The following is a 27,462-nucleotide window of genomic DNA, read 5'->3' on the forward strand; positions in this document are numbered from 1 at the left end:
ACGCCGTGGCCCGACGCCACCTCCACGTGTCAGGCCATCCAGGCGTCTCTGGGAAACTGGATTCCCTCGAAGGCTCTGAGCCCGGCGACCCCTCTGACCACAAGAACCAGAACCGCTTCACACTCTAGACCCGAATCAGGGCGGCAGCCTCCAAAGCTTGATGCAGGGAGTAGGCTGGTGTTAATCGTCTCCGAGACAGAAATAATCTTACAGGGGGGGGTTAAAATTAAAATACCCAAAACCTCCCTGAAGCTAAAGTCAGAAATGAATTAGAAAAAAAGGACCTTCAGAAATCTAGAGCAAACCCAGAAACCTTCGAGACCACCTTAAATGTCAGAAATCCCCTCCAAATAAAATCACGAATTTACATTTTAGATTGGATTGTACGAAGTTATGCACAAATGTCGTTCCAGACGCTCGGACCATGCTCTTCGACAGATGAACTCCTTGGTATTATTCAGTAGTACTGCAGTATTAGTACTCAACGGAGTGAAACACGCAGTCTCAGACTGGCTGTGTAAAAGCACTTTATGAACCTCATGCTGGATTCCACCATGAATTAGATGTTTTTGAATAGTGGAGAAAAATAGAATGTTTCTTTTTATTTCAGAAAATATATAAACTATGCAAATGTTTGGAACCTGTCAATTAAAACAAGCAAAGCTCTTAACATTCGGCTCTTCTGTTAGAACGTCTAACCTGACGTGTTCCTGATGGGCGTGTCTTCCGGTGACGCGTTTTGCGTAATAAGTAGAACCAAAACATTTTAGGCTGCACGTCTGTCGTGCTAGCTAGCCAGCTAGCTATTTAGCTAGCTTAACACAGCGGATACGTCGTTTTCAGTTCGCTCAAGCTGCGTTTGATGTTTTTTGGCATCAGTTAAAGGCCAGCGACACAGGTGCGAGGCGCCACAGGTAGCGTTAGCGTTAGCATGTAGCCTGCTAAATGTGTCATTAGCTGTTCGTTTAGCTTCATGATGGAAGCCAGCGTGATGATAAAAGGACTGCGACAGGTGGCGTCTCCAATGTCATCGATGTGTTTGGGTTATCAGCTGATCGTGAACCCGGCCCGTGGGGTTCCGTGTCCGTCAGATGAGTTCTGCGGGTCCACAGCTGGGCTGAGGGTTAGCATCGTTAGCTGTGTGTGTTCAGTTATCGGTGTCTGGTTTTCTTTAGCTCACCATGCTAACTGATGCTACGCTCGACTTCACCGCGATCACGTGGTCTGGAGGACAGACAGGGTTCCGGTTTGTTAGTCAGATCCTCTATCGATCAGTTCTTCCTCCAGACCCTTTAGCTTCTTGATGCGGATCCAGACTCCAGCTTCTACTTCCTGATCAATCTCATCCCGTTCCTGGAGATGGAGATGCTTTCTCCTGGGAATCCACCGGACCCTGTACAGGCTGCAGGTTTCCATTGGACCAGGAAGCAGCTCCAGGGTGTCCCCGAGCCCCCGCCGTGCTTCCTGTAGGGAGGGGGTTCTTCAGCATGTATGTCTCTTTGTGTTTTCTTTGCCAGCTTCTGCCCTGCCCGTTGCACTCCAGCATCAGGATAGGGAAGCAAAGAGACGCGGCGGCTGCCACCGGCTCGGCGGGCGTGGCGGACGGCATGTCGGACAGCCCGGAGAAAGGCGCCTCGGTGTCGGCCCAGGAGCTGAAGGAGCAGGGAAACCGCCTCTTCCTGAACCGCAAGTACCACGAGGCTGCTGCCTGCTACAGCAAGGCCATAGTAAGGAGACGGGAGCCCCCGCCTGAGGGCGAGCGCCGCCAACCAGCGTTTCATTTTTAACTTCAGAAGAAAAGTTTCTGCTTTTGTGAGAAATAAAAACAAAGTGATTGTGGCGCTGCTAAACCCCCCCCCCCCTAACAGAGTTCATCAATCAGAGCCAATATCGGGTCCGTTTAGGGACAGTCTCAAGGAAGAGAGGAATGTTTGGACCTGATGTAGCTACAAGCTAATTCTCATCTGCAGCCTCTATTTGGGGGGGGTCATGTCTTCATCTGTCCTGTCTCAGGCTCACAGTCCCGCGGTCCCGGCGTACTTCACCAACAGAGCGCTGTGCTACGTGAAGCTGCAGCAGCACGACAAGTCTCTGGCGGACTGCAGACACGCCCTGCAGCTGGACAGCCAATCGGTCAAAGCGCACTTCTTCATGGGTCAGTGCCACCTGGAGATGGAGAACTATGACGAGGCCATCGGCAACCTGCAGAAAGGTGGGAGGGACTCTAGTTGGTGGTGGCGGGGGCTGCTCGTCATGTTAGCCTAGCGCTCATCTTTGCACTGTTGCTAGCTTATAACCTGGCAAAGGAGCAGCGGCTGAACTTCGGCGATGACATTCCCGGCGCTCTGCGGATCGCAAAGAAGAAGCGTTGGAGCAGCCTGGAGGAGCGGAGGATCAACCAGGAGGGCGAGCTGCACGCGTACCTCTCCAAACTCATCCAGGCGGAGAAAAAGAGGCGGGTCGTAGAGGAAGACGCACTCTGTCCTTTCTTTCCTCAGCTCTTCTGGGGGTTTTCCTAAAGTGGAATGTTTGTGGCATCATCTTCAGGGAGCTGGAGGGACGCAGACGGAAGCAAGGAGACAAGTCGGACGACGGCAGCCTTCAACACAACCTCAACGAGATCCACAGCAAACACGTGGGCTTTAGTGTCGGGATGAGGCTCGGAATGTTGGGCTTTAGTGTCGGGATGGGGCTCGGAATGTTGGGCTTTAGTGTCGGGATGAGGCTCGGAATGTTGGGCTTTAGTGTCGGGATGGGGCTCGGAATGTTGGGCTTTAGTGTCGGGATGAGGCTCGGAATGTTGGGTTTGAGTGTCAGGATGAGGCTCTGAATGTTGGGCTTTAGTGTCGGGATGGGGCTCAGAATGTTGGGTTTGAGTGTCGGGATGAGGCTCTGAATGTTGGGCTTTAGTGTCGGGATGAGGCTCGGAATGTTGGGCTTTAGTGTCGGGATGGGGCTCGGAATGTTGGGCTTTAGTGTCGGGATGAGGCTCGGAATGTTGGGCTTTAGTGTCGGGATGGGGCTCGGAATGTTGGGCTTTAGTGTCGGGATGAGGCTCGGAATGTTGGGCTTTAGTGTCGGGATGAGGCTCGGAATGTTGGGCTTTAGTGTCGGGATGAGGCTCGGAATGTTGGGCTTTAGTGTCGGGATGAGGCTCGGAATGTTGGGCTTTAGTGTCGGGATGAGGCTCGGAATGTTAGGCTTTAGTGTCCGGATGAGGCTCGGAATGTTGGGTTTGAGTGTCAGGATGAGGCTCGGAATGTTGGGCTTTAGTGTTGGGATGAGGCTCTGAATGTTAGGCTTTAGTGTCAAGATGAAGCTCGGAATGTTGGGCTTTAGTGTCGGGATGAGGCTCGGAATGTTGGGCTTTAGTGTCGGGATGAGGCTCGGAATGTTGGGCTTTAGTGTCGGGATGAGGCTCGGAATGTTGGGTTTGAGTGTCAGGATGAGGCTCGGAATGTTGGGCTTTAGTGTCGGGATGAGGCTCGGAATGTTGGGCTTTAGTGTCGGGATGAGGCTCGGAATGTTGGGCTTTAGTGTCGGGATGGGGCTCGGAATGTTGGGCTTTAGTGTCGGGATGAGGCTCGGAATGTTGGGTTTGAGTGTCAGGATGAGGCTCTGAATGTTGGGCTTTAGTGTCGGGATAAGGCTCGGAATGTTGGGCTTTAGTGTCTGGATGAGGCTCGGAATGTTGGGCTTTAGTGTCGGGATGAGGCTCGGAATGTTGGGTTTGAGTGTCAGGATGAGGCTCGGAATGTTGGGCTTTAGTGTCGGGATGAGGCTCGGAATGTTGGGCTTTAGTGTCGGGATGAGGCTCGGAATGTTGGGCTTTAGTGTCAGGATGAGGCTCGGAATGTTGGGCTTTAGTGTCGGGATGAGGCTCGGAATGTTGGGCTTTAGTGTCAGGATGAGGCTCGGAATGTTGGGCTTTAGTGTCGGGATGAGGCTCGGAATGTTGGGCTTTAGTGTCGGGATGAAGCTCGGAATGTTTCCCTGCTGCGTGATGGCGGCAGGCAGACACAGGAAGCGTTCCTAAATGACCTTCTCGTGGCGTTCGTTGACTTTAACCCTGACCTCGGCGCTGATGGTTGCTGGTCTTCTTCCTGCAGGACAAGTATCTGTCAGACATGGAGGAGCTGTTCTGTCAAGTCGACGAGAAGAGGAAGGTCAGTGAGGATGACTCCAAGAATGTTGGCTTCTGTCCACCCTCTCACAAACGTCGCAGGATCAGGACGGGAGAGCGGAAGCTCGTCGTCCGGATTCCGGAGACCAGTGCTCCCTTTTGGAGTCGGGGGGGGGGGCTCAGTCCATGAAGCCCTGTGGCCCCCCACCTGAGGGTCCGATCGGTGACCCTTGGTCTACGTGAGATGAATGATCTGTCCTTGTGTTTGACAGAAGCGTGAGATCCCAGACTTCCTGTGTGGAAAGATCAGCTTTGAGTTGATGAGGGAACCCTGCATCACGCCCAGCGGAGTCACCTACAACAGGAAAGACATAGAAGAGCACCTCCAGGTGAGGCCCCGCCCCCACAGCAAGTACTAAAACTACAATACAGAGACGCAGAGGAACACGAGTCTCTGAGGTCACTGAGCCATTCTCGGCCAATCGTTGTTGTTGTTGTTGGAGGATGAAATCGAGTACTTGATCCTTTAATGGTAAAGAATCCTTAAAACCACCTGGATCTGAAAACAGACAGACAAACCAGGTGGTAAAACTTTATTAGTTAGTTTATTTTTATTTACAAAAAGACCACAAGTCAAATTTCAGATGCGGCTAAAATGTGAAAAGCGTACTTTTGTGGTTCTCTCGCAGCGAGTCGGCCATTTTGACCCGGTGACCCGGACCCCCCTGACCCAGGACCAGCTCATTCCCAACCTGGCCATGAAGGAAGTCATCGATGCTTTTATTTTGGAGAATGGATGGGTGGAGGACTACTGACCAATCAGAGGAAGGCAGGGAAGTTGCGTTTGGTCACATGGTATATCTGTCGGCCAATCAGGCGAGCTGCTGCTGTGTCTGTGTTTTAGAGGTAAAGGAAAACTCCTTCCTGCAGCAAATCACACGCTGTTTTTCTGCTTTTCACGTCAACTGTTGTTTATTTGATGATCGCTGCGTTTAAACATCAGACGAACTTTAACCGAGGAAAAACCCGGATAATTTATAAGGAGAAACGAAGTTTAACCCCGAAATAAAAGAGAATCAAGAAACACTCGAGGGAAACTCACAAAGACACGAAGGCGCGTCTGAGCGTCATCAGCAGAGGGCGCTGTCTGGCAAGCGCATCCTCACACGGTGTCAGTACTGCAATATAAAAGTAATCTATTACAAGCGGAACTTGTGATTTAGAGTACATTTGAATGAACACTAACAGAACCCTGATCTGAAGAGTAACTGGTGTGTTCCAGTGAGAGGGTGCAGCGATAAAACAAATAAAAATACTCGCCTGTAGTACTTTAAAACCACAAGGGGACGGTCCATTTGGACGTGTCTGGCTGGAGACACCTTCTGTCCAATCAAAAGGCTGATGAAGAGGCCCAGATCGAACAGACTGTCACAATCACAGCAGTCATTTAGAGTAATCGGATTACAGGCCTGAGCTGTAAATGAGAGCAAGTGTTGCATTTGTAGGCAAAGAAAAAGAGGGGAAATTGTAGCGTTTGTGGTAAAAGGGTTTGCTTTGGTTGTCAACGCGTCGGTTTCGTCGGTCCCCCTCTGGATCCTGGTCTTTGTGTGAAGCCTGGAATGTCTGCGGCCGTGTTTCTGTCGCCGTTTCCGGTTGAAACGTGACGTTTACAGCCGGGCTCGGACTGGAGTCTGGCTGCACGACAAAATATTCAACAGTCATGCTGTAAAAACCAGGGGAAATAAATGGTCCATGTTTTCTACACGTTTCTCTTGTCTTTCCCTTCGTGATGATGATGATGCTGATAGAAAAGTAAGACTGAAGCAGGGGGGGGGGCTTCGGATGTAAGCTTCTATTTTTCTATTATATAAAATGGTGAATAAACTCCGCCCCCTTCGCTTCCTCTCGCAAATGTTCCCGGATGAAATGACAAACTGCAGATGTGATTTCTCTGACTGGTACAGACGGACACCGAAAAGCACCACGAACAGGAAGTGCTGCTGCTACACTTCCCGGACTGCCCCGCCCATGTTGGTCTTTCCGTCACCTCCCCGTCCTCAGCTGTTCGTTACGCAACGCTGAAGAGGCGATGAAGAGTCCGAGGTTCAGTTATTTTATCATTTTACAGCCTTGAATGCTTCTATGCGAGTGGATCCAGTAAAGCGGCCCCCATCGCCATGGAAACCCTTCCCAGGAATCTGGGTCGGATTGTTCTTCTGTTGGTCTGACAGGCTTGATGGAGCCCAGCGATCAGGAGGTGCATCATAAACATCACCTGTCAACAAGCGGGGGGAGGGGCCAGGATTTCATTTGAACCATAGTCCTTATTTCAGCGGCGTTTACTGGAAGCATCCGAAGTTCCCACTGTCCCTGAATGGAGCGCAGTTAAACTGGGCGAGGCCGGATTCGAGGACTTGATGTCCCTCGTGACAAAGACGCGGCGCCAAGGTCGACCCCGAGGAACCGCCTGTCAATAAACGGGTGACGGGAACGCCGGCCGGGCGGACGTGACGAGAAGCACTGATGGTTTATCAGGCGCCACCCAAAAAGTCAAGACGCCTTACTGTCCTCCCCTCAGCTGTAAATGAATGACTCAGATAAGCCGTCCATCCGTCCGTCCATCCGGCCGGCCGGCCGGCCTTTGACCCCCGCTGATAGCTTTATTATCCGTGCTAGATTGCAGAACCGATTAGCCGTATAAATGAAACGGCGCTCCTGTCGGACCGCCAGTCGCCACCTGGAGCTCCGAGCTGTTCGAGTCCTGCATCATCGGAAGACGGAGGACGAATCGATGGAGGTCAAACTGGTCGCCTGTGGGGTCGCGCTCCTGGCCTTCATGGTCACAGGTGAGTCTGATCTGAGAGCAGCGTAGAAGTAAACGACCTTTTGCTCGGTTTCACTGGAGGTCGTTGAGCTGATCAATGAGTTCAGGTGTTCATTGAGCTGATCGATCAATGAGTTCAGGTGTCTCCGTCTTCTTCTTTGTCTCTCACAGGAATCAACGCACAGCCGGAGGGTGAGTGACGCTTCGCGATTATTCAGTTCAACACACTTTATGGGCCGGACGCTGGACCGTCCTGCCGTCCCTGAACTCCGCAGAGACGCTGGACCGTCCTGCCGTCCCTGAACTCCGCAGAGACGCTGGACCGTCCGGCCGTCCCTGAACTCCACAGAGACGCTGGACCGTCCGGCCGTCCCTGAACTCCACAGAGACGCTGGACCGTCCTGCCGTCCCTGAACTCCGCAGAGACGCTGGACCGTCCTGCCGTCCCTGAACTCCGCAGAGACGCTGGACCGTCCTGCCGTCCCTGAACTCCGCAGAGACGCTGGACCGTCCGGCCGTCCCTGAACTCCACAGAGACGCTGGACCGTCCGGCCGTCCCTGAACTCCACAGAGACGCTGGACCGTCCTGCCGTCCCTGAACTCCGCAGAGAAGCTGGACCGTCCGGCCGTCCCTGAACTCCGCAGAGACGCTGGACCGTCCTGCCGTCCCTGAACTCCGCAGAGACGCTGGACCGTCCGGCCGTCCCTGAACTCCGCAGGGACGCTGGACCGTCCTGCCGTCCCTGAACTCCACAGGGACGCTGGACCGTCCTGCCGTCCCTGAACTCCGCAGAGACGCTGGACCGTCCGGCCGTCCCTGAACTCCGCAGAGACGCTGGACCGTCCTGCCGTCCCTGAACTCCGCAGAGACGCTGGACCGTCCGGCCGTCCCTGAACTCCACAGGGACGCTGGACCGTCCGGCCGTCCCTGAACTCCACAGGGACGCTGGACCGTCCTGCCGTCCCTGAACTCCACAGAGACGCTGGACCGTCCGGCCGTCCCTGAACTCCACAGAGACGCTGGACCGTCCTGCCGTCCCTGAACTCCACAGGGACGCTGGACCGTCCTGCCGTCCCTGAACTCCACAGAGACGCTGGACCGTCCTGCCGTCCCTGAACTCCACAGAGACGCTGGACCGTCCTGCCGTCCCTGAACTCCACAGGGACGCTGGACCGTCCTGCCGTCCCTGAACTCCACACAGTCATTAACGGCTGTTTCCCTGCAGTGTGTGGCATTGCTCCTCGCAACACCAGGATCACCGGCGGTAAAGACGCTCCTGTAGGGGCGTGGCCGTGGATGGCCGGCGTGAATGTCCCGGGGGGGCTCTTCTGTGGGGGCTCCCTGATCAGCAGCGAGTGGGTCCTGACGGCTGCTCAGTGTGTCGCCAAGTGAGCTGCCGAAACGAAGCCGAGAACCCTGAACTCTGTCCCTGAACTCTGTCCCTGAGCTCTGTCCCTGAGCTCTGTCCCTGAGCTCTGTCCCTGAGCTCTGTCCCTGAGCTCTGTCCCTGAGCTCTGTCCCTGAGCTCTGTCCCTGAGCTCTGTCCCTGAGCTCTGTCCCTGAACTCTGTCCTTGAACTCTGTCCCTGAACTCTGTCCCTGAACTCTGTCCCTGAACTCTGTCCCTGAACTCTGTCCTTGAACTCTGTCCTTGAACTCTGTCCCTGAACTCTGTCCCTGAACTCTGTCCCTGAACTCTGTCCCTGAACTCTGTCCCTGAACTCTGTCCCTGAACTCTGTCCCTGAACTCTGTCCCTGAACTCTGTCCCTGAACTCTGTCCCTGAACTCTGTCCCCTCTGGATGTAAATGAAGCCTCACATTTATAAATGCTCTTTTTCAGGTTCCCTGCGAGCTCTTTCACGATATACCTGGGGCGTCACTCCCTGAACGGCGCCAACCCCAACGAGGTGTTGGTGAATGTGTCCAAGGTGGTCGCGCATCCAGACTTTAAAGCTACGACGTTTGACAACGACATCGCCCTGCTGCGGCTGAGCCGAGCCGTTACCTTCACCGACTACATCCGGCCCGTGTGTCTGGCGGCGACCGGCAGCGAATACCTCGCCGGGGAGGAGTGCTGGATCACCGGATGGGGAAACGTCAACAAGGATGGTGAGAAGCTGCTTCCTGTTCAGCCATGGGGGTCGGGTTTCAGGGGTTTACCCGAGGACTCCGGCTTCAGCAGCGTTTCCTGTTGTCGCTACCGCCGCAGAGGCGGGGTCATGTGTGTTACCATGGTAACTCGAAGGTTTACAGATGGATCTGGATGAAATTGACCGATGTTTATGGTATATGACAGTCACGTAGGGGGGGGGGGGGGCTCTACCTCACCACCAAATGTCTTCTGGTTCTGATCCAGAATGAGGTCAGGAACAAATATTACATTTTAACATTAAACCATTTATGGATTAAGAATCAGTTAAAAATAAACAAACTCTGATTCACTTTGACTCTTCATGTTGGTGCTTAAAGATACCAGAACCATCTAGAACCTTCTGGTGCTGATCCAGATCACCGTGTGGACGGTGTAGATCCAGTTAGGGGGGGAGCGAGCTGCTTGGGGGAGGTCTGTTCTAGTTTAATCATTACATTTTTATTTTTATAGACCATTTGGTGCAAAGTTGAATTGGAGATGGAGCCATAAGGAAATAAACCGGTACTAGAACCAATAAAAAAGATTAAAAGCAAATAAAACTGTGATAAAGGAGAGAAGGTCAGGCGGCCCGACCGTAAACGCATTCCAAACGACCTCGTGAGCCGTCCGATCGGAACGCCTCCCGGCCGCTGCACGGTGACGGAGATTTTCTCTTCTTCTCGTTTCCAGTTCCCCTCCCCCCACCCCAGACGCTGCAGGAAGTGACCGTCCCCATCGTGTCCAACTCCGACTGCAACAAGGTCTACGGTGGTGCCATCACCAACAACATGATCTGTGCCGGTCCGTCCGGCGGAGGGAGGGGCAGCTGCTCCGTAAGTCCGCCGAGCCGCACCCCGAAGCCGGCCTCCGTCTCTGGCGCGCCCTGATTGGCTCTGCTCTCTATCGCTCCAGGGGGACGGCGGCGGCCCGATGGTGAGGAAGGCTTCCTCCAAGTGGGTCCAGGGTGGCGTGATGAGCTTCATCGCCAAAGCAGGCTGCGCTCTGCCCAACGTCCCCGGGGGCTACGCCCGGGTGTCCCAGTACGAGTCCTGGATCAAGAAGGAGGTCACCACCAACCAGCCCGGGTTCGTCCGCGCCGGAACCGCTCGGCTGGTCTCCCTCTCGCTGCCTCTGCTGCTGTCCCTCGGCCTGGCCCAGTCCTGGTTCTGACCGCTCCGCACCAAGAACCGACACGCTTGTAAAAGTATTCACTGATCACGGGAACTTCCGCCGAAGATGCCAATGAAATTCTAAATTCTGTGAGAAACTTTCAATGCTTTGAAGCTCAACTCAAACTGATTGAGTCTTTGATCTTTATCTCACCTTTTTATTTATACGCTCAAATATGAAACGTTCTGGACTTCTGAATCTGTTAATTCTACGAATGCCTTCAGGATCAGTTCCTATTTTCATTAATGTCGCGTGAAGCAACGATCAGATGGAGGCCCGGGTCCGTTTCCGGACCGCACTGGTTCTCCTTGTTGTTGTTGTCAATCAGGAATCAATAAAAGACAGACAAGGTGTGTTTCTTTGTGTTGATGATTAACTCTGGCTCAGAGAGAGCAGACCTCCCCCAAGCAGCTCGCTCCCCTCCCGTCCACACGGTGATCTGGATCAGCACCAGAAGGTTCTAGATGGTTCTGGTATCTTTAAGCACCAACATGAAGAGTCAAAGTGAATCAGAGTTTGTTTATTTATTTTTTTCCAAAATCTTTTTATTATTTTCTTATGAACACATAAAACATTGAAGTACAGCATGTACAGATACTCGTACACATACAATGTACACATATCCATACACACTTACATTGATAATTAAAATAATAAAAACTGACACCAACAAGGGAGACAAAAAAAAAAAAAAAAAAAAAAAAGGGGGTGGGGTGGGAGGAGTGAGGGGGGGGGGGGGGGGTCAAGCTAGTCATATCTATGCATTTGTATGTTTATTTCTGTTTATTTTTGCTGAAGTACTCCAAAAACGCATCCCACGTCAAATAAAAGTCATCTACCCTCTGTTTCAGTTCGAATTTAATCTTCTCCAATTGAACGTGCTTCATTACATCATTTAAGAGATTTAAGTAGGACGGAGGTTTTTTTTGTTTCCAGTTTAATAGGATCAATCTCCTAGACAACACTGTAACAAATTTAACAACCGTTTTTTGCCTGTTTGAGAGACCAGTCAAGGCTGAGGGAACTCCAAACAATGCCAACACAGGATCAGGCTGTAGTTGTGTCTGACAAATGTTCGACAACATGTTAAATATCTTGGCCCAATAAGGCATTATGTCAGGACACTTCCAGAACGTATGAGCCAGTGTGGCCTGCTCTTGGCCACACCGGTCACAAGCAGTGTTCACCCCTGGAAACATTTTGGAGAGCCGCACTTTAGAGAGGTGTAGTCTGTGCAAAATTTTGAACTGCAGAAGTCCATGCCGAGCACAAACTGAAGATGAGTGGACGTTGACCTGAGCTGCAGTCCATTGAGAGGCAGTGATGTTTATCCCGATATCCTGTTGCCAGGCCTCCTTTAGATGATCAAGTGAAGGCATGTATTCTTTGTCTGATATTTCGCGACGTATTTTAGAAATTGAACCTTTTTTCAGCGGGTCTTTTGAGAGTACAGTGTTCATCTCGGAGTCAGGGGGCCGAGAGGGGAAACCAGAGAATTTTGCTTTAACAAAGCTACGAATTTGTAAATATTTGAAAAAGTCAATATTTTCAATTTTATATTTTTCTCTCAATTGCTCAAAGGTTGCGAATTTTCCACTAACATACAAGTCCTGCATGGAATGTATCCCTTTGGCTCTCCATCGATGAAATGAGACCTTACTGAGTTCTGGACCAAACTCATGATTATGTGTGATCGGGGTCAATGTTGAGATCTCCTGCCAATTAAAATGTCTCCTAATTTGATGCCAAATCTTAACTGAATGGGAAACCACAAGACTCTTGACTTTGGGTTTATCATTTTTCAAGGAGGCATAAAGCAATGCTTGTAATGAGGTAGAATTGCAACTCTGATTCTCCATCTCTACCCAGTCAGCCCCCTGCGAATTGCACCAGAAAGACAAAGCTCGGATATTACACGACCAATAGTTTGTTTATTTTTAACTGATTCTTAATCCATAAATGGTTTAATGTTAAAATGTAATATTTGTTCCTGACCTCATTCTGGATCAGAACCAGGAGACGTGTTTCACGGTGGTTCCGATCGGACCCCTTTATGACTGGAATGTTTGGGGAGTGATTTTAATGCAGATTTTATGAGATATGAAGCCTCCATTATAAGTGAATGGGAAAACCCAGAATGTAATGGGATCAAAGTTAGACCAGAACCACCTTCAGGTTTCATTCATCAGGATCCATCCAGCGGTGTTTCTGTACTCCTAAGACAGAACCAGAACCAGAACCTTGTGGAGGTGATGAGCCATCGTGGAGACTTTAAACCCGAGAATCACAACAGTGTGGTCACATGACGGCCCTCAGGTGGGCCACGCCTTTCACCTGATCAGCCACCTGGCGCCACTTTAAAGCGTTGGAGAACCTTCAGCACCGGGAGGAACCGGGTTCACGTGGACCGACGCTTCCTCAGGCGAGCGGCTGTTTGGTGACGCGGGTTTATCCCCCGCTCATTAGAAGATAAATGAAGATGTGGCGTCATGACCAAACATGAGGGTGTTGGGTCGGGTTCCGTCTCACCGCCGTGTTGGGTCGGGTTCCGTCTCACCGCCGTGTTCAGCGTGTTGGGTTGGGTCGGGTTCCGTCTCACCGCCGTGTTGGGTTGGGTTGGGTTCCGTCTCACCGCCGTGTTGGGTTGGGTTGGGTTCCGTCTCACCGCCGTGTTGGGTCGGGTTCCGTCTCACCGCCGTGTTGGGTTGGGTTGGGTTCCGTCTCACCGCCGTGTTGGGTCGGGTTCCGTCTCACCGCCGTGTTGGGTTGGGTTCCGTCTCACCGCCGTGTTGGGTCGGGTTGGGTTCCGTCTCACCGCCGTGTTGGGTCGGGTTGGGTTGGGTTCCGTCTCACCACCGTGTTGGGTCGGGTTCCGTCTCACCGCCGTGTTGGGTCGGGTTCCGTCTCACCGCCGTGTTGGGTCGGGTTCCGTCTCACCGCCGTGTTCAGCGTGTTGGGTTGGGTTCCGTCTCACCGCCGTGTTGGGTCGGGTTGGGTTCCGTCTCACCGCCGTGTTGGGTCGGGTTGGGTTGGGTTCCGTCTCACCACCGTGTTGGGTCGGGTTCCGTCTCACCGCCGTGTTGGGTCGGGTTCCGTCTCACCGCCGTGTTGGGTTGGGTTCCGTCTCACCGCCGTGTTGGGTTGGGTCGGGTTCCGTCTCACCGCCGTGTTGGGTTGGGTTGGGTTCCGTCTCACCGCCGTGTTGGGTTGGGTTGGGTTCCGTCTCACCGCCGTGTTGGGTCGGGTTCCGTCTCACCGCCGTGTTCAGCGTGTTGGGTTGGGTCGGGTTCCGTCTCACCGCCGTGTTGGGTCGGGTTTCGTCTCACCGCCGTGTTGGGTTGGGTCGGGTTCCGTCTCACCGCCGTGTTGGGTCGGGTTCCGTCTCACCGCCGTGTTCAGCGTGTTGGGTTGGGTCGGGTTCCGTCTCACCGCCGTGTTGGGTCGGGTTTCGTCTCACCGCCGTGTTGGGTTGGGTCGGGTTCCGTCTCACCGCCGTGTTGGGTCGGGTTCCGTCTCACCGCCGTGTTGGGTCGGGTTCCGTCTCACCGCCGTGTTCAGCGTGTTGGGTTGGGTCGGGTTCCGTCTCACCGCCGTGTTGGGTCGGGTTGGGTTGGGTTCCGTCTCACCACCGTGTTGGGTCGGGTTCCGTCTCACCGCCGTGTTCAGCGTGTTGGGTTGGGTTGGGTTCCGTCTCACCGCCGTGTTGGGTCGGGTTGGGTTCCGTCTCACCGCCGTGTTGGGTCGGGTTGGGTTGGGTTCCGTCTCACCACCGTGTTGGGTCGGGTTCCGTCTCACCGCCGTGTTGGGTCGGGTTCCGTCTCACCGCCGTGTTCAGCGTGTTGGGTTGGGTTCCGTCTCACCGCCGTGTTGGGTTGGGTTGGGTTCCGTCTCACCGCCGTGTTCAGCGTGTTGGGTTGGGTCGGGTTCCGTCTCACCGCCGTGTTGGGTTGGGTCGGGTTCCGTCTCACCGCCGTGTTCAGCGTGTTGGGTTGGGTCGGGTTCCGTCTCACCGCCGTGTTGGGTTGGGTTCCGTCTCACCGCCGTGTTGGGTCGGGTTGGGTTCCGTCTCACCACCGTGTTGGGTCGGGTTCCGTCTCACCGCCGTGTTGGGTTGGATTCCGTCTCACCGCCGTGTTGGGTCGGGTTCCGTCTCACCGCCGTGTTGGGTTGGATTCCGTCTCACCGCCGTGTTGGGTCGGGTTCTGTCTCACCGCCGTGTTGGGTCGGGTTCCGTCTCACCGCCGTGTTGGGTTGGGTTGGGTCGGGTTCCGTCTCACCGCCGTGTTCAGCGTGTTGGGTTGGGTTCCGTCTCACCGCCGTGTTGGGTTGGGTTCCGTCTCACCGCCGTGTTGGGTCGGGTTCCGTCTCACCGCCGTGTTGGGTTGGATTCCGTCTCACCGCCGTGTTGGGTCGGGTTCCGTCTCACCGCCGTGTTGGGTTGGATTCCGTCTCACCGCCGTGTCGGGTCGGGTTCTGTCTCACCGCCGTGTTGGGTCGGGTTCCGTCTCACCGCCGTGTTGGGTTGGGTTGGGTCGGGTTCCGTCTCACCGCCGTGTTCAGCGTGTTGGGTTGGGTTGGGTTCCGTCTCACCGCCGTGTTGGGTTGGGTTCCGTCTCACCGCCGTGTTGGGTCGGGTTCCGTCTCACCGCCGTGTTGGGTTGGGTTCCGTCTCACCGCCGTGTTGGGTCGGGTTCCGTCTCGCCGCCGTGTTGGGTCGGGTTCCGTCTCGCCGCCGTGTTGGGTCGGGTTCCGTCTCGCCGCCGTGTTGGGTCGGGTTCCGTCTCGCCGCCGTGTTGGGTCGGGTTCCGTCTCGCCGCCGTGTTGGGTCGGGTTCCGTCTCGCCGCCGTGTTGGGTTGGGTTCCGTCTCACCGCCGTGTTGGGTCGGGTTGGGTTCCGTCTCACCGCCGTGTTGGGTCGGGTTCCGTCTCACCGCCGTGTTGGGTCGGGTTCCGTCTCACCGCCGTGTTGGGTCGGGTTCCGTCTCACCGCCGTGTTCAGCGTGTTGGGTTGGGTTGGGTCGGGTTCCGTCTCACCGCCGTGTCGGGTTGGGTTCCGTCTCACCGCCGTGTTGGGTCGGGTTGGGTTCTGATTGGATCTTGGGTCCTGTATTAAGTGATGACTCAGGTCTATAAACGTTTGTCTTTCAAGCAGCGCCGAGATTCGGCTCAAGGGTGACATCTAGTGACGTCACAGCGCATTGCACTGCGGCCTCGGCTTCCCCTTCCCTCTGCGACATTTAAAACGTCACATCAGCGCAGGAGGAAGTGACGAGGAAGTTTTATTCTATATCTATTTATTCAAGCCCGCCACCGAAGCTCCTCCCCTTTATGATACACAGGAATAATAGAAAACATCAAACTTTCATCTTTAGGCAGAACAGCTCAAATAAGTTATTCGACACAAATATAAGTACTAAAGTTATTTAATTGCTCCATTTCCGCTTAGATCAGACCCCCCCCCCACTTCTCATTCTCCTGCCTGAGTCGTTAAATGCAGATCAATATCTTTCATTTTGATTAAAAAATGGTCTAACGTGAGGACAGTCTGTTCAAGATTGATCTGGAATGTAACGGTGACTGAGGTGTGGTTCCAGTGGATCCCCGTGGATCGCTGTGGACCCCCGTGGTCCCGGGGGGGTCGCTGTGGACCCCCGTGGTCCCTCCCGGTGGACCTCCGTGGTCCCGGGGGGGTTGCTGTGGGTCCCCGTGGACCCCCGTGGTCCCGGGGGGTCCCCGTGGACCCCCGTGGTCCCGGGGGGGTCGCTGTGGACCCCCGTGGTCCCTCCCGGTGGACCTCCGTGGTCCCGGGGGGGTTGCTGTGGGTCCCCGTGGACCCCCGTGGACCCCCGTGGTCCCGGGGGGGGGTTGCTGTGGGTCCCCGTGGTCCCGGGGGGGTCGCTGTGGACCCCCGTGGTCCCTCCCGGTGGACCTCCGTGGTCCCGGGGGGGTTGCTGTGGGTCCCCGTGGACCCCCGTGGTCCCGGGGGGTCCCCGTGGACCCCCGTGGTCCCGGGGGGGTCGCTGCGACCTTGCTGAAGGTCAGCCGAGGAAGGTGGAGATGAAAACGCTGGTCTCCAGGTTGAGCGTGGCGTGCCACCAGCGGTCGGGGAAGTACAGCACCTGAAGGAACGCCGGCAGCGTTAAACGGTTTCTCTAACGGCTCGGGACGCGGCCGGAACCGGGCCCTTACCTCCCCGGGTCTGATGGTGCACTCCAGCGGCGCCTTGTCCTCCGGCAGGCGGGGGTACGTTTCTGCTAACCAGGACAAGGTGGTGCGGTTCGGGTGGAAACGCGGCTCCTGGTCCGGCGGGTAGAGCAGCCAGCGCTGCGTGATGACATCATCGTTCAGTCGACAGCACGCCGCTCAACGGGGGCGTGAAGGAAAGACTTGGGTTCACCTTCCTCCCGTAGATGACCTCAGAGTAGCCGGGGCCGTGCCAGTGGAAGGGGACTCCTGTCCCAGGACCTGGGGGGCGGGGACGAGGACAGTTTAAGGGACGGTGGTCTCAAGCAGCCCCGCGGGACGTCCGGGACGAGGCCTGACCTGCGATCCCGAAGGAGAAGGCCTTGCTGCGGCCGAGCAGGTCGTACGGCGGCGGCGCGTAGCGCTCGAGCAAACGCCGCCACTCGGTGAAGTTGGTGTCTCCAAAAAAGTACAGCGTGTCTGCAGAGGACGGAGACGGAGGACAAGGGGACGCGCCCGCCGTTGGACCTCTGTGTGACTGTGATGGGCTTCCGTAGTTCCGCCTATGACATCACAGCTTCTAAAACGCAACTCTGACTCACCGTTGGCGAGGACGTGCGGCGCCTGCGGCTTCAGGAGGACGTCCAGGTAGTCCTGGAACAGGACGTCCACTGGGAAAGAGGGAGCACAGAGGCGGTGAGGGTTAGACGCCCCCCCCCCCAGCAGAGGGCGCTAGCTTGCGTACCCTTCCTGTACGAGTGCGTGTTGCCGGTGCTGAGCCGCACTCTCCGGGCGCCGTACTCCTCCAGTAAACGGGATCTGGAGCACAGCGAGCGGAACACCTGGAGAGAAGTCGGAGAACAGAGGTTACTGGAGACTCCCCGAACCTCGTCGAACGTCGTATCCATAGCGACAGCATCATCACCGCCTCCGGCGCGGCGGGGCGGGGCTTAGGTAATCGCTGGTCGGTGCTGGCGTGCAGCAGGCGGCTCTCGCCGGACGTACCGTGTTGTCGGTGAGGCCTCTGATGATCACCGGTCTGCTGAAGGCATATCTGGGGGAACAAATCAGGGGGGGTCAAAGGGGGGTCGGAGACGGGCCGTCCCAGCGCAGCCTCACGTTTAACGAAGCTAAACGGCCGGAGACGCGTTTGACTCCACCTCTCCAGGAAGCCTCGGTGAGACAGCGAGCCGCCGTCCCACACGTCGATGTTGCACCGGCCTTCATCCTGCAGCGTGACGTCAGACCGGGACGACCTGAACACGGAAGTAAAGCCGTCTCCATGCTAGCGTTCATTTCCAAGGCGGCACCATTATTGTTATTATTCACAAATGATCAATAACCCCCCCCCCCGGTAACGCGCCGCTCCCCGCGCTGAACAGCTGATTTCACGGGACATTTTAGATCTCGTATTGCAGTCATTACCAGCCGCCCCCGTCCGGTGTCCGCGCCCCCGCCCGCAGGCTCACCAGCCAGAACAGAAGCAACCGCGCGTCCAGCACCATTCAAGGCGTTACCGGTGACGCTCAGCTCCAGCTAACCGGAAGCACGGCCCGTTTATGCTATCCGGAATCAAGCCAGTGATTTCCTGTGTTTGTGTCACGTGGGTTTCTTCACTGTCTCGCCAACTTCAGAGGCATCGCGAGAACTCCTGTGTGAAAGTCAGCGAGAGCGGCTCCCGGGCTCGAACGCGCAGTGCCTTTTCTCTAGCTAACTATCCGAGCGTTTAAAAAGTAAACGCTGTTTTCCAGCCGGACTTCAGCGGGAGGAAACCGGACGGATCCGCTTCTGCCTCAGCGACGTTCTCGTGACGTCTAGAAAACCGGAGTGATGATATTAAACGAGTAAAATAAAGGCTCCGGAAGTCCGGATGCTTTAGGCTGCGACACAGCAGCAAGCTAGTGCTAAAGGCCGACGACGAGTCTGTCAGACGGCCAATCAGAATCCTGTACGTCCTGCGTTGCATTTAATTGCAATAGGAAATAAAACAACTTTCTATATCAAATTAAATACTGTATATTTATATAATTTGTTTCATTGTTACATATATACATGGGAATATGTTTTCCTTGATGCCTCATATTATCTAAAGGTTTATCTGTAAAGTAAGACATCAATATATAATGAAATGTGATGTTTGTGTATCAATAATGATCTGAAATGACTGATAACAGCTAAGGGGAGAATCAGGCGGTAGAGACAGTTTCATACCTGCAGCATCCGCACTGTTAAACGAGGAGGCTGGGATCTGAACCTCATCATTCATTCATTCATTCATTCATTCATTCAATCTCACCGTCAGGCGAACTAGCGGAGATGTTTTGTTGCTCCTTGAAGACGATGCAAAGAGTGCATTTAGTATATCATTGTGTTTCTGTGCTTTTTCTATCTGTGTCTTATTGTGTATTTTTGGATTGTTACCCCCAGTCTCAATAAAGAAACCTTGAACCTTGAATCAATATTCTTTATTCCGTAGACATCTTCATTTTCCACGTGTAAACATTCAAGTCCAGCTTTGGCGTTTTCATTATGCTCACATGCTTATGCTTTAGTAACCTTTTCTGTGTAGATCTTCAAGTATTTTAGGCTGTGATACTTCATTTGCTACAGTATAGGATAAAAGAGGGGAGGATAGGTTCATGCATCAAAAGAAGAATCCATTTCACAGAATGGATCCAGACACAGAAGAATTTTCTGCTTTCAAAATCTCATTAAAACGATGTAAAGTCGACTAAAATACAAAATAGTAGCATCCAAACGATGATAGTTACCAAACTGCAACGGATCCTCGATTGTTCTTTTGTCATCCTGACTAAAGCCCTTCAGTAAATGTTTATAACTAAATATGAATTGTACTTCATGTGTTCCGTACTTGGTAGTGCAAAGAAGGAAATTGCATTAAAATATCCTTTCACAACCCTGCAAAAATGTACCATCAGTGCAAATGTTTAATATTTATTCTTAACTCAAATAATAAACTTCAGAAATAAATCTGAAGCAGAAAGAAACATTCGACTCTTTGTCTGTAAATTTAATATAAGAAAATAACTTTTTGTGTTTTTATTGGAAAATTCCATTAAGTTGAGAAATCAGAGGAAGAATATTCCGTTTCTGATCTGTTTTTTGTCGTTAAGGATTTCATTCCGTGAGTTAATCGGCTCCTACAAAAAGATGAAGACGGAGTAGAGAACTGGTAAGATGGGCAGCAGCAGGGGGGTGGGCGAGGAGACCAGCCGGCCGGTTCCAGAGGTCGGCCCGTCGACCCCGAAGGCGATGAACCCGGGTTGGGGACCGGAGATTTGTCCCATGATCCAGCTCTGATACTCGGACACTCGGGTGTTGACTCCGGGGGAACGAGGCAGAGCACATTCGACTCCAAAACTGATGATTCCAAGCAGAACCCACTGAGAGACGTTCCTGCTCACGACCGGGCCGCCTGAGTCGCCCTGTCGGTCCGGCATCGCCGACCAACAACAAGAAAAGCACAATTAGTTGTCGTCATACAAATTCTTCTGGAGAGCCGGTCCGGAGCACGGCGCCATGATAAACCAGGAATGGGTTCTCCACAGAACCTCCGAGCACCACAAAGACCTGGTTCTTCTGGGCCGACCGTCCCGGCCCGAGACCAGGCGGAGACGGACTCACCTGACAGGAGTCCCGCCCTCCCTCCACCAGACCGGTGCAGATCATGTTGCTCGTGAGGTCGGGATGGGCCGCGCGGCAGTCACTTTGGGACACGACGGGAATGCTGACTTCCTGCAGGATCTGAGGGAACGGAAGCGGCACTGAAACGGACACGAGAGCGATCGACGAGTCAGTGTGTGATTGATCCTCTTCCGCCGCTTTCAACAGCTCGACTTTCCGACTGTTTCCGGTCTGTTTCCGAGGTGTTTTTACGACATTCCGGGAAGCGAGCGAATCGAGTGCTGTCTCACCCGCGAAGGGCGTCGTCTCTTTCTCACACAATCATGACTCAGCAGAATGTACTTACTTGTGTTAGCATTAGCTTCAACACACAGCTGCCCCGGAGTCCATCAGACGGTCCTTAGCATTAGCATGCGACACCGCTCTGAGGTTTTTACCGCCTGATATCTGAGGATCGAGTCGGCAGTACATGAATCTCGTACTATTTCTGGGGTAGTAAAGCTTTATCGCCCGTTGGTACCTGAATCTACTTCCTGCTGACGCTTCCCTTCTAAACGTTCCTCGACGCCACCTAATCCGTCCTTAAAGTTCAATCTCTGGTCTTCTGAGGGGAAAGTCTCACGCCGCGTCCCGGTCCCGTCTACGAAGCGGAGGTTCTGACCTCGGCGCTGATATTCGGAGCTTAGAAGTGTTAGTGGAAATAGGAACAACATGGTGTGGATCATTCACCCCCAGACTGGATGTTCCCCCATCCCGTGACCCAGGTGACCAGCCCCACGGGGACGCTGCTGCCGCCCGACGCCAGACACACGGGTCTGATGAAGTCGGTGAAGGTCACCGGGGAGGACAGCTGCAGCAGCGTGATGTCGTTGTTCAGCGTTCTGATGCTGAAGTCTGGGTGTCTGACGATGGAGGCCACGCCACGGACCACTTCGTTAGGGTTGGACAGCTGTTGGCGTTCACGTCCGAGGTAGACGCGCAGTCCGGCCACGCTGTTGATGCTGGACGAAGACGAGACGAAACGAAGCTGGAATGCTCTGACGCGGATTAAAAAGCGGCGCCAGGTGAAGGGGCGGGAGCTCACCTTTGGAAGCAGTGAGCGGCAGTGACGATCCACCGGTTATTGATCAGGGAGCCGCCGCAGAAATGAAACCCGGACGAGTGCAGGCTGGCCTGCCAGGGCCAGGCGCCTGCTGGGGCGTCGTCGCCGCCCACGATCCGGGGGTTCTGTGGGGCGAGGCCACAATCTGGAGCGACAGTCGGAACCGACGGCGTTAATGCTGTTCACCTTGGATCTACCTGCATGCACACGCCGCATGCACACGCCGCATGCACACGCCGCATGCACACGCCGCATGCACACGCCGCATACAAACGCCGCATGCACACGCTGCATGCAAATGCCGCATGCAAACGCCGCATGCACACGCCGCATGCACACGCCGCATGCACACGCCGCATGCACACGTCAGACAGAAATGTTTTCATATGTGAACGCAAAGCTGCTGAAAGATTAGACTGGTTTTACTGGTTTTACTGGTTTTAATCTGCAGTTAGTAGAAAAATAACCCTCCAAACCACAAACTTTCATTTCCTACGTTTCTCTTTTGTACAAAAAAAGAATCGCTGCGTCTGACGCGTTGGTATAAAGATCCTGAGCCTCCCCTTTTAAGACTCTATGCTAAGCTAAGCTAATTGCCGCTACCCTCTCTTGATTATCGTCAAGGTTGTGGTTGTCAGGCAGAGTCTGCATGCTAACATTTAGCATGTTTGTGCTGATGCTAAACGTAGAACAGATGTTTGAAATGTATTGATCAGCGATATAAACAACACTCACCGTTTATCTGTGCGTCGATTCCTGTGAGACACAAAACAGAAGATTATGAAATGCTTGACCCAAACACAAAGACTCAGCCTCCACATCTTTGTTTGAATCCTTCTATAAAATGAGGACGCTCAAGCAGCTCGATGTTTATTGATCGCTCACGTTTCGCTTGTTATTGATGATGGATTCGCTAACGTTGGGTTTCTCTATTGTTTCAGTACTTTGACGTTTTTCACTTTCACTTCACGACAAGGAATCAAATTCATTTTTACAAAGTATCTTGAATCATTTTCCGGTTGTTCTTCCACCTCTTCCTCCTTCTGTGTCTCCATTGCAATAATCTCAGAGGTCATTCCGAACACGGAAACCAGCCGTCTGGAATGACCTCAGAGACCAGAGACACCGGACAATCTGGATCTTCAGGTCGAGGGACATAACTTGAAGTCACGCGACGTGAACACGACATTTCCCTCGGTCACCTGTCGGCGCAGGTAAAGCGGTTCCAAAGGGAATGATCTGAATTAAGGCTTCATGGTCGGTGTTTACGCCCCTCAGTACATCGTCGAGTCGAAGCAGGCGCTGAATGCTGAATAATCACACAGGATGAGAGTGCACCTGTCCTGTGGGTGTGTCTGAACTAACAGTCGCGTTCTGTCTCGGTTCTGTGTGTAAATGGACCCACCTGGAACCACGAAGGCGGCCGCGAAGACCACACGAAGCAGCAGTTTGATCTCCATAGTGATTCCTCTGGGCTGTCTGTCGCTGACTGAAGGTGTCGAACGGAACGTACAGGTGAGTCACTCCCCCCCGCCCCCCCCGGCCAAGGAGATTCTGCTCATGACGTTGTTTGTCTCTGTTGGCAGGAGTACAGAAAAACTGCTCGATGGATCTGGAAGAATGAAAACCTGAAGAAGGGTCTTGGTCTACCTTTGATTCTGAGAGCGATCCGGATCCCTGTCAGGATACAAAAACATCTGGGTTTTCCCATTTACTTATACTGCAGACGGCATATCTCATAAAATCTGCATTAAAATCACTCCCCCAGTCATAAAGGGGTCCGATCGGAACCACCATGAAACACGTCTCCTGGTTCTGATCCAGAATGAGGTCAGGAACAAATATGACATTTTAACATTAAACCATTTATGGATTAAGAATCCGTTAAAAATAAACAAACTCTGATTCACTTTGACTTTTCATGTTGGTGCTTAAAGATACCAGAACCATCTAGAACCTTCTGGTGCTGATCCAGATCACCGTGTGGACGGCGTAGACCTCTGGTGGAGATACTCCCCCACCGGTGGCTTCAGGGGTCCGATCAGCGGCGAAGAGGAGGCGGGGCTTATTGAAGGGAGGATCAACTTGAACCGGGTCGGTTTAACGGCAGTAGTCAGCAGATCACCTAGAAAAACCGAACGAAAAACACGGAACAGCTGATCCGAGCCTAAAACGAGCTTTTGTTTGAATGCTCTGCCTGAACCGGCCCTTCATGCTGGCTCGCTTTTGATCACCTGACCAGGTGAGAGCTGAACGAATCTGCGAGGTTGGATCAAAAATCATTTTAAATGCTTTTTCAAAGCTCATGAGAAATAATTAAGTTCCCTAAAACACGCGCGTTTGGTTCTGCGTGTTCCGGATGTTCTCTGCAGAACCAGTCCGACCTGCGTGATCGCCCGCGGCCCTTAGAGCCGAGTCTCTGATTGGACAACACCTGAGAAAGATCGAGAAGCAGCCGGGGGTGGGGGGTAAAAACTATAAAACCGGGTTGGCGGGGGGAGGAGGGGAACGCACGGAGGACCCGCTGCACCGAACCGGAACCGGAGCCGCTCCTGCTGTTTTACCTGAAGTTTTTACGGTAAGCAACTCCCGGTTTCTTCTTTGTTGGACGAACTTTCACGCAGATCACTTTTTTCTCACTCTTTCGATGTGTTTCACAATTATTTCATTTCATTTTCTAACCGCTTATTCCGCTATCGGGTCGCGGGCCAAGCTGGAGCCAATCCCAGCAGGACGGGCGAGAGGCGGGGTACACCCTGGACAAGCCGCCAGTTTATCGCAGGGCAACACAGAGACAGACAACCAGCCACACACACACTCACACCTATGGGCAATTTAGCGTCACCAATCAGCCTAGGCTGCATGTCTTTGGTGGTGGGAGGAAGCCGGAGAACCCGGAGAGAACCCACGTAGACACGGGGAGAACATGCAAACTCCTCACAGAATGGCCACAAGCCGGAGACGAACCTGCGACCATCTCGCTGTGAGGCAACAGCGCTTACCACTGCGCCACCGAGCCGCCCGTGTGTTTCACAATTATGAAGAGTGAAACACACCACGGAACCGGGTTGGGTCCCGGTGAAGGACGGGACACGATTCAGACGCGAGGTTGAAGACAAAATTAAAAAAACTTGGACATTTTATTACAACCAAATAAACACGCGCATTTGGGCGTGGCGCAGATCCGGATCATCTTTATTCATATGATCAATAAATACAGGTTTAGAAACGAGCCGGTTTAAGAGACGCACGGGTTTTATCTCGTGATCGGGTCCGGATTCCGTGGACGGACTGGTGGAAGCCGCGGAGGAACGATCTCTCATAGTTCTAGGAGTGACGTGGCGGTAAAAGGACGCGCGGATTAACGAGCCGCGTCACGACGAAATCTCAAGAAACGGAACAATTTATCATGACGTTTACAAACGCAAAAACGGCGGTGAACAGAAACATGGGGGGTCCCGTGCGGGTTCCCGCGCGCTCGGGGCACTTTAACACGCAAGCGGGCAGGTGAGGTTGCGGTGTTACATAGGTGGCCACGCCCACACCCCCGTGGCCTAATTACCATGCCTGTAAAACTAAATAATAATAAATTAACCACAAAAAAACCAATTTATACTCTTTCAGGATAATTCCTTTCGTTTGCTGCTGCCTCTCTCTCTCTCGCACACACACATTGGGCGCGCACCTTATGATTTTGGGCTCCTGGTTTGAGATAAATGTATTTTTAGATCAAATATACTAATAATTGCTTTTCTGTGCATCTGTAGGACATAAATTCAAACAGAAATGTCTTCGGCTAAGGGTGTAGCGATCGGCATCGACCTGGGCACCACCTACTCCTGCGTGGGGGTTTACCAGCACGGAAAAGTCGAGATCATCGCCAATGACCAGGGCAACAGGACGACGCCCAGCTACGTGGCGTTCACAAACGCGGAGCGCCTCATTGGGGACGCAGCCAAGAACCAGGTGGCTCTGAACCCAAACAACACTGTGTTCGACGCCAAGAGGCTGATCGGAAGACGAATAGACGATCCAACGGTGCAGGCCGACATGAAGCACTGGCCCTTCAAGGTGATTGGAGATGAAGGGAGACCCAAAATCCAGGTGGAGTACAAAGGGGAGGACAAAAGCTTCTACCCGGAGGAAATCTCCTCCATGGTCCTGGTGAAGATGAAGGAGACCGCCGAGGCCTACCTCGGCCGAAAGGTGACCAACGCCGTGGTCACAGTCCCGGCGTACTTCAACGACTCCCAGCGGCAGGCGACCAAAGACGCGGGCATCATCGCAGGACTGAATGTAATGAGGATCATCAACGAGCCGACGGCGGCCGCCATCGCCTACGGCCTGGACAAAGTCCAGTCAGGAGAACGCAACGTCCTGATCTTCGACCTGGGCGGAGGCACCTTCGACGTGTCCATCCTGGCCATTGAAGATGGTATCTTTGAGGTCAAATCCACGGCGGGAGACACTCACCTGGGTGGGGAGGACTTTGACAACATCATGGTGAACCACTTTGTGGAAGAATTCAAGCGGAAACAGAAGAAGGACATCAGCCAGAACAAGAGGGCCGTGAGGAGGCTGCGTACAGCCTGTGAGAGGGCCAAGCGGACCCTGTCCTCCAGCACCCAGGCCAACATAGAGATCGACTCCCTGTTTGAAGGCATAGACTTCTACACCTCCATCACCAGAGCTCGCTTTGAGGACCTGTGCGCAGAAGACTTCAGAAAGACCCTGGAGCCGGTGGAGAAATCCCTGAGGGACGCCAAGATGGACAAAAAACAGATCCACGACATTGTCTTAGTTGGAGGCTCCACCCGGATCCCCAAAATCCAGAAACTGCTGAAAGATTTATTCCACGGCAAGGAGCTGAACAAGAGCATCAACCCGGATGAGGCGGTGGCTTACGGTGCGGCTGTCCAAGCCGCCATTCTCTCAGGAGACACGTCGGGCAAAGTTCAGGACCTGCTGCTGCTGGATGTGGCTCCTCTGTCGCTGGGTATCGAGACAGCGGGAGGAGTTATGACATCCCTGATTAAGCGCAACACCACCATCCCCACTAAACAGGCCCAGAACTTCACCACCTACTCCGACAACCAGCCCGGGGTCCTCATCCAGGTCTTTGAAGGTGAGAGAGCCATGACCAAGGAAAACAACCTACTGGGCAAGTTTGAGTTGACGGGAATCCCTCCTGCACCACGAGGGGTCCCACAGATCGAAGTCACCTTCGATATCGACGCCAACGGCATCTTGAACGTGTCTGCAGTAGACAAAAGTACCGGCAAAGAGAACAAGATCACCATCACCAACGATAAGGGCCGTCTGAGCAAGGAAGACATCGAGAAGATGGTGCAGGAGGCTGAAAAGTACAAAAACGAGGACGACCTCCTGAGGGAGAGAATCGCTGCCAAGAACTCCCTGGAGTCCTACGCCTTCAACATAAAGAGCACGATGCAGGATGACAAGTTAAAAGACAAGATTAGCGAGGAGGACAAGAGGAAGGTGACGGAGAAGTGTGACGAAACCATCCGCTGGCTGGAGAGCAACCAGCTGGCTGAGAAGGAGGAGTACCAGCACCAGCAGAAAGAGCTGGAGACGGTGTGCAACCCCATCATCACCCAGCTGTATCAGGGAGGAGGGCCTGCAGGTGGCGCTGGGGGGCCGGCACCGACCAGCTCCCAGGGGCCCACCATCGAGGAAGTGGACTAGAGAGTCCCTTCATGAGGATTCTGCCGTCACTGGGATGGTATAATATTCAAACTGATGCAGTTTCCTGTTCAAAATGTGCTAAATTAAAGGATATTTTCAAGTCATGGGTTTCCATTCAAACATTTTTATTCACTGTACTTTCCTGCAAATCATCCAATTTGTTAGAAACAGTTAGACGGCATGCTGAGCAATAATTGGTACATTCCACCTCTGCATTGTTGGACTATGCAATAAAGACGATGAATGGATCCATATTTTGTTTCCTGTTTGTGGTTTTTATGTTCATAATGAAATATAACATCAAAACAGTTGAAACCTTAAATTACAAATGTGATTGAAGGTTCTCATTCCGGCTCCAAAGGCCTTTCTGCTGCTGGTTCTTCAAACAAAGCACCGGGCTACTATACTTGAGTCATTGTACAGTTTGTAAAATTATATTCACATTTTTTTCATAAATTGTGGTAAAAACAAAATTTGTATTTTTGTATTTTTTAATGCTGGAAGCCAAGCCTTCCAACATTTGTGATAGATTAATTAAAAAGTAGGTCGATTTATTTATATCGTTTTATTTGCGAAA

At 53.2% G+C, this 27,462-nt stretch overlaps 5 protein-coding genes across 6 annotated transcripts; 3 read left to right on the top strand and 2 right to left on the bottom strand.

Annotated features, from left to right (window-relative positions):
* The first annotated feature begins 1,594 nt into the window (after positions 1-1,594).
* LOC137905213 (E3 ubiquitin-protein ligase CHIP-like) lies at positions 1,595-5,885 on the top strand. Of its 2 annotated transcripts, none has more exons than XM_068749424.1 (7): positions 1,595-1,727; positions 2,014-2,212; positions 2,290-2,462; positions 2,558-2,635; positions 4,110-4,166; positions 4,396-4,512; positions 4,813-5,885. In XM_068749424.1, exons 1-7 carry the CDS (start codon positions 1,608-1,610, stop codon positions 4,936-4,938), a joined length of 870 nt encoding a protein of 289 aa, XP_068605525.1. In that variant the 5' UTR covers positions 1,595-1,607; the 3' UTR covers positions 4,939-5,885. The 2 variants fall into 2 exon arrangements, with proteins under 2 accessions (XP_068605525.1, XP_068605524.1); XM_068749423.1 differs by having other exon boundaries at positions 2,290-2,459; positions 2,552-2,635.
* Positions 5,886-6,868: 983 nt separating this feature from the next.
* Positions 6,869-10,598, top strand: LOC137905211 (serine protease 33-like). Its single transcript, XM_068749420.1, has 6 exons — positions 6,869-6,969; positions 7,119-7,139; positions 8,174-8,336; positions 8,789-9,057; positions 9,770-9,912; positions 9,992-10,598. The coding sequence occupies exons 1-6, from the start codon at positions 6,915-6,917 to the stop codon at positions 10,247-10,249; spliced, it is 909 nt and encodes a 302-aa protein (XP_068605521.1). The 5' UTR covers positions 6,869-6,914; the 3' UTR covers positions 10,250-10,598.
* A 5,556-nt stretch (positions 10,599-16,154) lies between these two features.
* jmjd8 (jumonji domain containing 8) lies at positions 16,155-17,937 on the bottom strand. The gene is made up of 10 exons (XM_068749699.1): positions 17,858-17,937; positions 17,593-17,688; positions 17,438-17,486; positions 17,178-17,274; positions 17,035-17,103; positions 16,793-16,912; positions 16,647-16,714; positions 16,439-16,573; positions 16,248-16,368; positions 16,155-16,178 (listed from the first exon to the last, which is right to left on the bottom strand). The coding sequence occupies exons 1-9, from the start codon at positions 17,935-17,937 to the stop codon at positions 16,288-16,290; spliced, it is 795 nt and encodes a 264-aa protein (XP_068605800.1). The 3' UTR covers positions 16,155-16,178; positions 16,248-16,287.
* A 945-nt stretch (positions 17,938-18,882) lies between these two features.
* Positions 18,883-22,658, bottom strand: LOC137905207 (serine protease 1-like). The gene is made up of 6 exons (XM_068749417.1): positions 22,585-22,658; positions 21,915-21,935; positions 21,162-21,324; positions 20,807-21,078; positions 20,078-20,217; positions 18,883-19,878 (listed from the first exon to the last, which is right to left on the bottom strand). The coding sequence occupies exons 1-6, from the start codon at positions 22,637-22,639 to the stop codon at positions 19,594-19,596; spliced, it is 936 nt and encodes a 311-aa protein (XP_068605518.1). The 5' UTR covers positions 22,640-22,658; the 3' UTR covers positions 18,883-19,593.
* A 1,034-nt stretch (positions 22,659-23,692) lies between these two features.
* Positions 23,693-27,139, top strand: LOC137905180 (heat shock 70 kDa protein 1). Its single transcript, XM_068749389.1, has 2 exons — positions 23,693-23,757; positions 24,947-27,139. Exon 2 carries the CDS (start codon positions 24,966-24,968, stop codon positions 26,883-26,885), a length of 1,920 nt encoding a protein of 639 aa, XP_068605490.1. The 5' UTR covers positions 23,693-23,757; positions 24,947-24,965; the 3' UTR covers positions 26,886-27,139.
* Positions 27,140-27,462: the final 323 nt, after the last annotated feature.

Source organism: Brachionichthys hirsutus, chromosome 16 (genome assembly GCF_040956055.1).
Source record: "Brachionichthys hirsutus isolate HB-005 chromosome 16, CSIRO-AGI_Bhir_v1, whole genome shotgun sequence".
NCBI lineage: Eukaryota > Metazoa > Chordata > Actinopteri > Lophiiformes > Brachionichthyidae > Brachionichthys > Brachionichthys hirsutus.